This window comes from Trachymyrmex septentrionalis, unplaced genomic scaffold (genome assembly GCF_001594115.1).
Source record: "Trachymyrmex septentrionalis isolate Tsep2-gDNA-1 unplaced genomic scaffold, Tsep1.0 scaffold374, whole genome shotgun sequence".
Classification (NCBI taxonomy): domain Eukaryota; kingdom Metazoa; phylum Arthropoda; class Insecta; order Hymenoptera; family Formicidae; genus Trachymyrmex; species Trachymyrmex septentrionalis.
In genome coordinates this window covers 16,573-26,873 of record NW_017305541.1, presented here as the reverse complement: position 1 = coordinate 26,873, position 10,301 = coordinate 16,573, and the positions used below count along the sequence as shown (strand labels likewise).

Sequence of the window (10,301 nt, the reverse complement as noted above, 5' to 3'; positions counted from 1 at the left end):
AAATCTAATGGTGTTAAATCACACGATCTAGGGGGCAATTTTGGCGATTAACAAAGCCATCAAGGTGAAAATGTGCTTCATCGCTTAGGATGATTTTGCTCGAAAAATCAGCATCCATTTGTTGATGATTCAATAATCCATTCAACGAACTCATTTTCACTAACCCTAAACTGTCAGCTGTTAAATTGTTGTTTTTTTTGGGTTGCCAACACTTTACTGCACAAATGGCGGCAAATTCAAATCTTGCGTTAATTTTGGGACACCCTTTATATATATATGCGCGTGCGCTTGGAATTATGTAAAGAACCGTCTTGTTCTTGGATCATGAGGTCGGAATCATTGCGCGCAGCGGGAGAATAGAACACGATAAGAGAAAGATAAATTATTTCTATACCGAGGTTGAGAGGTGGCAAAAGATCCTGCTACAAGCAAGTGCATCGCAGTCGCGACAACAAAATTATATAATGCGGTGTGATCACTCCGCGCAGGCTGCCGATATCTGAAAGCATTTTGAGAATAAAGGATCATTTATTCAAAATCAAGACATAAGACATTTTTAAGATGTCTAAAAGACATTTTAAAGACATCTTACGTCTCAATTTTAGACTTTATGTTGTTTGCGAAACTGTCAACTTATGTTGTAAGTTAAATTAATCAATTTCTTATAGCTTATGGCACAAGTTAACAGTTTTTATGACTAGTATAAATAATCCTTAAAAGAGACTAAATAAAAAAAGCAGGTTTTTGGTGCTTAGTAATATTTATATGTAACATTTGCGTCGAATTAATCCAAGATCTGCTCCTTCTTGACCGAAAATGGCTTCATTCTTCCTTGTTATTTAAATATTTCTTAATCCATTTCGCTGTTCATTTCGAGAATTTTAATTTCGTCGAGACACCGAAGGAAAATTTTATTAAATATTTGTTTGAATAATAACAAATTTACTAAATATAAATCTATATTTATTTAAGTATATATATTTTTTTACTTAAAATAAATGTTTATTTATTGTTAATATTGTTAGTATTTTCAAATAAATATTTGACAAAATTCAATAATTTTTTTCAGTGTGAAAATATGTTGATAATTTATGTATTATTTAAATAATGTTAAGTGTTTAATTTCTACATAAGTTATTTTATTATACGATTGAGTCAGTTTAATTTTTTTCGTAATTTTTTCTATAGGGAAAATCCTATGAAAAATTCAAAATATACACATGAGATATTCGCATAATTGCGGAGAACTATCGTAACGCAATTTTACGATATATGTATCTACAGATATCCCCCTCCCCCTCCCCTCGGTAAATATTGCATCTTAATTTCTTCCGTCAACGAAGCGGATCGCCAGGTAATCCCGCGACTTTTCCAGGTAATCCTATCTGTCATCGTTTTATTATTATACATTCTCGTGCATTTGATACATATATGTGTCACAATACCTTGTGACAACTTCCGAACGTGTTATTTAAATCTGTTCATTGTTGGGAAACCTTGTCAAACTAGTATAAGAGGAAAAAACCTAAGGCAACATTCTAGAAGAAAGAAAACGTAAAAGAGATAAATAAAAGTGGAATGTGGATGACCGATATTCGTAAAAAGGGGATGACGGAAGAATTTAGGAACGAACATTCCCCTCACAGAAATCCAGTGTGATACTGATTCATTTCATTCTAGAAGGTAGTAAGTAATTTTTAGTGCATTTTGAGTGTTAAAGGTACTGTTGCTTTTAATACTCAAAATAAACAATTACTAATTAATATCTACCTTCCAGTAAAGACACTGTTATTGCTTTAATACTAAAAATAAGTGAACTAAAAATAATGAATCATTATCTTTCAGTAAAAGCAATGTCGTTCAGTGTTTTTAACACACACACATACACAAAGTAAAATAATTAATTACTAACTTTCAATAAAAGCACTGTTATTTAATATTTTAATACTAAAAATAAATAATTAATCACTTATGCCTTGCAGTATTAAAAGCACTGTTGTTCAATGCTTTTAATATCCAAAATAATTAGTAATTAATCGCTTTCAGTAAAGACACTGTTGTTCAATGCGCTTTTAATCCTCGAAATCACTATATCAGTATATCTATTAAATTTCTGTAGAGATCATAAAAGAATAAAACAAAGAGTTTTGGAAAAGTATACATTTTCAACACAAGCCATAAGTTTTCAACACAACTTCAAAACACAATTGTTTTCATTACTTTTTAATTAACACTTCCGTTGTCCGAAGGCGTCTCTTCTTTTTTGCAAGAAGAGCCAAAAACTTCGAGCGTTCCGCGATGATATCGAGATAAAGAGAATAATAACATCGGATATTAATCTTCGCAATAAAATCCTCCACTTGATATTATAATAATATACACGCATATTCCGTATTGCCGTGGACACGTTTCTGCGCCTTTCAACCGATATGACCTCCATGCGCGCATAAATCCCATAAATCGTCGACAAGTGTTCAGTGATTAACGATTTAAAAATTCGGAGAAAGATAAATATGAATAAACAAATCTAACAAATACGCGGCACAGTTGTGAAAATATTCAGCGATTGATCAAACGAAGACACATATCAATTCCAAAGATTAATAATTCTGACAGCAATAAAACAGACGGTAAATAAAAAATCGAATTCGATGATACATTAATTGCTAGAAACTTTCTGATTGAAAACAGAGGAACCAGGAAAATCTGATTATATCAATTAGAATTCTGTATTGAAAAACAAATTTAATAAATTATTTATTTGAAAAGTGTGTCAATTAAATATTTATTAGATATAAAGATATATTTGTTTAGTATAAAAGAGAGAGATATTTGATTTAATAATTATTTCTTCTTATCACAGATAACTATTTATTTAAGAGATTTTTTCTCAATGCGATTATCTCTTGACTAAAATTACAATAGATACAACCAGAATTCTACAATGCAACCAATTAGTCCATTAATGCATCCATTACATTAATTCGCTATTGCATTAAATTCTAATTAATGCAACCGATGCAGTTCCTCACCAGAATGAGTGCCAGATAGACGGTCCACTTCAGACGAAGAGTTCTCGATGTCATCTCAAGACGTAAAAAACCGCGGAACGTCGTGCAAAAAACGAAGACTTCCCGCGAGAGTCACGTGATACTCGACGATGATCGACGCGCGGCCGCTCGTACTCTACTGATCGGAGTGATCGGGTTAGCGCAATTCCGATCCGAGGGACCACCTCCGTGCGGTCCGAGGCAAAATCGATGGGCGGGAGAGAAAGAAAGACGGAGAAGAGGCTGATTCGCTTCCGGTGCGACGCGACTCGGGTTGGGAGAAGAGCGGGGGTGGAACTGACCGCGACTGACCGTCGACCACCGGCGGCTGCAACGCGCGGAAAAGCCAGACGCACATAAGACTATATGAGTCGGAACATTTTTTTATTCCTTCTCCCGCCGTCGGTCTCACATCCGGGTTGGAGGGGATCGTGCCTGACGGTAGTGGGAAGATCGAAGAGGTCTAAATACGGTGCAAAATTTTAATTTTATTGTTTTTCTTTCTTCTTTGATTTTTTTGTTTTATATTCTTCTTTAAAAATGATATTTTCAATGATAGTGAATTCTATTTTTATTTCATATAAAGGGTGTCCCAAAATTAACGCAAGATTTGAATTAAATAGAAAACACAGTTTTTAGTCTTTTGATTGTTATTTTTTTATTGAATCATAAAGTACATAGGATAGGGTTATTTGTGGAATAACACATCGGGCAAATGGCCTCCACGGCTTTGCATGCACATACGCACTCGTTTGTCGAAATTTTCCATGACCATTTTGCATAAATGTGGCTGAATTTCGTTGATGCAGCGTTGAATCTCCTCCTTTAATGCACGGGTGGTTGTGGGCTTGTTGACATATAGACCTGTGATTTCAAATAACCCCATAAAAAGAAATCTAATGGTGTTAAATCACACGATCTAGGGGGCGATTTTGGCGATTAACAAAGCCATCAAGGTGAAAATGTGCTTCATCGCTTAGGATGATTTTGCTCGAAAAATCAGCATCCATTTGTTGATGTTCAATAATCCATTTTCACGCTCCATTTTTACTAACCCTAAACTATCAGCTGTTAAATTGTTTTTTTTTTGGGTTGCCAACACTTTACTGCACAAATGGCGGCAAATTCAAATCTTGCGTTAATTTTGGGACACCCTTTACAAACAGAAGCGTTTATTTTTTTCTTCATTAAGGGAATAATATAAGAACCGATAATGAAGAAATGTTCATTCATTTGGAATGAAAACGCAAGAAAATAGGATTTATAATTATTTCGTGATAATAACGGAAGATAATTATTTTTATTTAACGTAAAATTTTTCTCTCGCTTGCGTATAACTCTCGATTATATTTTGAACGGTGTTACATGAGTCACAAAAAAGCAATGTCAGTAAGCACTATTAATAACGCAATTCGTGTACGCTTCCTATTTTCACAATTAATGTAGTTTGTGTAATTAATAATCCAATTAATTTCTTCGTGATATGATTCATATAAAAAATTGAGTAAACGTTAGGATTATTTGTCAGTAATAAAATTAATTTCTTTTTTTTTTTAACTTTTAATTCGATCGATCCTCTAATTATATATCGTAGTAAGAGATTCAATCATTCAACCCTTCTATCTGTTTTGAACTTATTTCGGAATGGTGACGATTTGACGTCCCCAACAGCACAAAACTTGGAGCAATATTGCTGCAACGTGTAATATTGCAACAATATTGCTACAAGTTCTGTACTATATTATTGGGTGTTTGATATTCATTTTTAAATGTTAAACAACAATCACATTAACATATTTCATAATATTTATAACAAATATTTATATGATCCGTGCAATGTATGTATAATTAAGATCACAAAAATATTTGCAAAATGAGTTTTATAAATATTTACAAATATTTCGCAAATATTTTACGAATATTGTCTGCGAACGTATATGCTCTCGTCGCCGATTTAATTGAAAGTGAACGAACCGCAGTCGGTTCATCGCGTCGCGCGTTTGAATGCTGCGCAGACCATACGAAAGTACGAAACTCGTCTCTTGATCTCGCGCGTGACATTCTTTGCTCGTAGCATCATGTGTGATATAAAAGACGCGTTACCAACATTGTGCGAACACATTAACTCGTTGATAAACATAGGTTTAACACCCGAGCATCTAAGGCTGGCCAAGTATAACGCCCCGGACGAAATCGTCGTAAGTATAACTATCGGAGATTCGAATGCGCTCTCGCGCTAACCTAACCTAACCTAATTTATCTGAAACTGATAATCCTATCGCGGTTGGAAACATATTTACAAAATTACAGGAAGGTCAGAAGGGAGAGCGTTATACCAGACATTTACCGTAATTAATTACGGGAATATTCATATGGAAGTGATATTTCTTCATGTATACAGGAAAATCTTATACAAGAAAATAATCTGACGAGTCTGTTGAGCGCAACCATATATGTTCTGTGTGTAGGCTGAAAAGCTGTGGAGCACACTGCGCATTCTGAGCTACTACGCCGCGAGAGAGAAACGAGGCGACATAGATTTCCGAAATTACGGTTCGTTTCCATGATTTGCATTTTTAATTGCATTGCCGAGTGCAGATCGTACTCTAGATTCGCGTTCGTTTGCTTTAACAAGAAGCGTGCACGTTATTCCAATTACGAAAAGTCTTCGCGCCGCAATTGTGTATACATAATTGTTATAATTAAAGAAGTAAAATTGCTCTTATTGTTAGCATATAAGAAAAAAGAGATATGCAATCTCTTTGTTTAAAGTGCAGTAATTAATTGTGCAAATAGTAGTACTCTTAAAAAAAAAAAGTTAAATATACGCATTTGTAAAAAAATATTGAATATATTTTTGTAATAAATTAAAAAAATATATATTTTTAAAATTATATGCATTTTTTCTAATATTTTTTTATAATCTTACAATAGTACACTTTTGTATTATTATATAGAAACAATTTAAGGCTATATGTAAAATACTTTTCAAAAATTTTGATATTTCCTATTTTATTAAACTTTTCGAAATTATAAATTTTGAAATAATAATAATTCTAAATTGAAAATTTTTTTGAAGTGGCTTACTAATACAAAATATAAAGGGAGCACAACCACAACACTAGATGTCTTAAACGAAATATTTAAAATTATAATATAATAACGTTTCGGTCAAGATTTGACCATCATCACATTAAAAAATAAAGATGTCAAGAATAAAAATAAACAATAAACGCTGAAAAAAACGCTCAGCCAGAAAAGATTGTAAAACAATTTTTAATTCGCTTATGGTACGAGATAACAGAGTAATTTGACAAAACTTGAAGTTGAACTTTACTTAATCGCTAATGAATTATTTTCTATTACACGTAGGATTCCTTATTACAAAAAGTAAAGTGCGACTCCGTGTGATAAATACTTTTTGTGATAAGAAGACGTTATTATATTATAATTTTAAATATATGACTTTCGCTTAAGACATCTAGTGTTGTGGCTGTATGCTCCCTTTTATTTATATTTAATAATAATTCTATATGTAATTCCTTTTGAATACATTTTTTTTAGTATATCACATATAAAGTAAATATTAAAATATTAAATTTAAAATAAATTGCATATAGAATTATTTTTTATTTCAACATCTAATTTTGACCTCCTTTTTACTTAATATTATAATATTATAATAAATAGTTGTATAATAATAATAATAATTAGTGGTATATTTATTAATATTATAATTAAAAAAATAATTAATTGTGTATTCATGTGTATGTTTTAAAAGATATTTTTTATTTAATATTGTAATATTATAATAATATTAATATTTCTTTGTACGATATATATTTTAGCACGAGTGCACGTGTGCATATGCGTACGTGCGTTTAATTGGTGTCTTTTATAAAAAGACTTTTACATTGTCAATCGTATTTCCAGACGCTCCGTCGGCGGTAAAGCTGCATCTCGCACTCTTACAATATCCAGTGATCGAGTTCTACAGCTTGTCGCAAGACGGCGAACATAATAGAGATGCGTTGATAGCTATAGCTTGGCTGGTGGGAACGCAGGATGTCCTCACTGCTATCCTTCGAGCAAAACTGGTCGATGGCGTCCTAGGTGCCGAATGTTCACATGTAGATTCATCGGAAGTCAGTATTAAATCTTTTAATGTAAATACAATGAAAATAAGTGAAATCTATTTTCGCTGTAATAAATGAAATCTATTTCTTTAATTGAATAGATAAAGAGTAGAGAGTCAAAAGTAATAAAATGTCGACTTTTCTTGCGATTTTTCGTACTGATGAGAATTAGATTGTATAACTTGCTTGTACTTTTGCTTATATTTTTCCTGTGTGCTTTTGTTAAAAAATTAACAATTAAAGCGCATTAATGAACATTGCCGAGCTTATACAATATATCAGCTTGATATACAGATATCTCGAAATTTTTTGCCAAACACTTTTGTATAGATAGAGCGGACTAAACTGAGTCAAAAAGTCCTTTACCATTTTGCAATTTTCGCAATGATTAATGAGATATTAATTACTAAAAATTGCCGAATATTGGTCTTTAATATTTTTTTACTGAAATACTATTAACTTTACAGAAAAATAGCAAGAGACAAAAATTGTTTATTTTTTCTCATAAAGCTTTAAGAATTTCTTAAGAATTTTTTATCAACATTTTAGTACTGCATTTTCTTATTGGTAACTATTTTTACCAATATGAGAAAATACGGTATTAAAAAATTTTGAAAAAATTCTCAAAACTTTATGAGAAGGAAATAAGCAATTTTTGTTACTTGCTATTTTTCCGTAAAGTTAATAATATTTCAGTAACAAATTATTGAAGCGAGACTAATATTCGAGCGATTATACAGCGATTTTTAGTATAATTAATATATTGTATAATCTTGTTATTGCGAAAATTGCAAAATGGTAAAGAACTTTTCAATTCAGTTTAGTCCGCTCTATTTACACAAAAGTGTTTGGCCAAAAATACGGGACATAGTATATCGTGTAGTGTCTTTTCATATCAAAGGAAATTCATTTATATATCAAAGTCTATACAGCCTCCATCATTAATTGCTGTACCGAACAATCAGCCGTTATCAACAAGCGCTCAGCTTAGCAGTATCCTGCACTTGAATGCCACAGTAAATCTAAACTTGCGGGAGATCAATGAGTTGATCCGTGAGCGGGCTAAATTAATATCTAAAGTGCACGCGGCGAGCATCAACGTGAGTGGTCTACCGCACTTGAGCGTGTCTGAATTAGTGTTGACAAAACGCCTCTCTAGAACGCGCATCCTCGACGACGGAGGAGGTGGAAGTTCCGAGAACGATCGGCGACGACTGCGAGAATACCGCGAGGCCGGGATTCTGCTCGACGTGCGCGCCAAGTGGCTGCGAAAGCGGCACGTGTTCTTCGACTGGATGGTAAATTTTAAACTTTTAGGGTAGCATTCATGAAGCCCATTCTTATTTTAAGACCGTTTTAAGTAATGTTTTAAAGCATTAATGTGACTTTCTGGGCCGTAGTTTGTTCTTTTTTTAGAACCTTTTTATAATAATGTTTTAATAATACGGCTCTCTGATTTTACTCATCTTATAAGACTGTAGTTAAAAGAGACAGTCTTAAATATAAGAATCGACTATATATATCTGCCTAAAAGGGAATCTCATTCTGAAGAGTGAAATCTTACTCTTAATGAAAATTCAACCATTCTTTTTCAAGATAGGCTTAATTTTCACTTCAGAGTGAGATTCCACTTCAAAAAGTTTAGAGAATACAGAAAGATGACAGATGTAATGAAGAGTCGTGCGGGTCGTTCACATCGAATCTTTTCAACAGTAAAAAAGCTTTTTCTTTCTCTTTCTCTTTTGTGACATGGAAAATAAGTTTGCATTATAATAAAGACAAAGAATCTGTTTCCTAAGAATTTTGTGATTACAGACACTTGAGAAGCATCCATTAGAGCATCAAATGTCATAGAACCTAGCAGAATTTCAGGAGAGAGAAAGAAAGAGAGATACAAACAAGATGATGAATTTGACTTAAGTTAAATTGAGAGACAGAAAACAACTTCTTCATTCATTGCAATGTAAATTATTTTATTCTTCCTCTAATAAAATACAAGTAAAAAAATTACATTAATTGGTAAAAAAACAAACAATATAAAAATATTTATGTTGTTTTCATATTCATAGAATTTGTTCCGAGTTGTTTTATAGAAAAATATCGACTGCTGTTGGAAGTATTAACTGTTGTTTCTCACACGAAATAAAGATTCTTAAAGACTTCTTAAGACTTCTTAAAGATCTTTTCCATGATTTTTTACATGATAAAAATAAAAAAATCGTCTGGAATATTTAAATTAACTTGAGTATCTAGAGATAAGAATCAGATAATAACCCACAAAAAAAGTTCTGGCAACGCTGTATTAATTGTGTAATTAATAGTTGCAATAACTCGCATTGCAGGCTACGGTGATTCAAGAGCACAGAAGATCTACAGAATTGAATCCAAGAATAATCAATACGCGGGAACTCGCCGCATTTAGCTCGCTGTTACGTCACGTAATTAGAGACAAACTTCGAGATTTCAAAACCGAGAAGACGATAGATGGCGGTGCCAGGAATTTAAATTGCCCGTCTCGCGCGCACAGAAGTCAATATAATAACGCGGAGGCGCAGAGCTGGTTGGATGATTTGAACGAGCGCCAAGACCGTGAGGGGGAAAATTTTCAACGAAATAGACAACGACTGGCCGACGAATTGGAGGAAATGTTGAAGTTGATACCGTCTGTCATTCGCGTTTGACCGATATGTTATCATGTATCATTTCATAGACGTTTACATCACATAAAAAAGAATTATTTATTATTGTACAATAATATGTCATTACTTATTATCACTTTGAAATAAAAAAGTTGCTTAAATTAAATTAAAATTATATGTCACTATACTAATTATTTGTGTGTCGACGAGTTTTTGCATGAATATATGAAAAATGAATGAATGCATTTAATGATTGAACGTCCAGCGTGCAAAATTATCTACTTACTATCAGAATCTAAAATATTTCCGTCGTTTTTCGCTAATAATGACAAAATATTTGAAGAAACATTCATGTGAGAAAAGATTCGCATAACTTTTTGTTTTTGATGTAAATCAATACGACTGCAATAAAAAGTCTTTCTGAAAGTCTTTCGATATCTAATACATCGGATGATCATCCGATGCATTAAAATAAC

At 32.5% G+C, this 10,301-nt stretch overlaps 2 protein-coding genes across 3 annotated transcripts in view; one reads left to right on the top strand and one right to left on the bottom strand.

The window, feature by feature from the left end:
* LOC108750874 (protein spaetzle) overlaps positions 1-3,184 on the bottom strand; it is an 8,806-nt gene extending 5,622 nt beyond the window's left edge. The window contains exon 1 of the mRNA XM_018490703.1: positions 3,033-3,184. Coding sequence (XP_018346205.1) covers positions 3,033-3,086 — 54 coding nt within the window. The 5' untranslated portion in view covers positions 3,087-3,184. The remainder of the gene's footprint in view (positions 1-3,032) is intronic.
* A 1,866-nt stretch (positions 3,185-5,050) lies between these two features.
* On the top strand, positions 5,051-10,247 carry LOC108750873. Of its 2 annotated transcripts, none has more exons than XM_018490702.1 (5): positions 5,051-5,248; positions 5,519-5,603; positions 6,984-7,195; positions 8,119-8,484; positions 9,529-10,247. In XM_018490702.1, exons 1-5 carry the CDS (start codon positions 5,129-5,131, stop codon positions 9,865-9,867), a joined length of 1,122 nt encoding a protein of 373 aa, XP_018346204.1. In that variant the 5' UTR covers positions 5,051-5,128; the 3' UTR covers positions 9,868-10,247. The 2 variants fall into 2 exon arrangements, with proteins under 2 accessions (XP_018346204.1, XP_018346203.1); XM_018490701.1 differs by having other exon boundaries at positions 8,110-8,484.
* Positions 10,248-10,301: the final 54 nt, after the last annotated feature.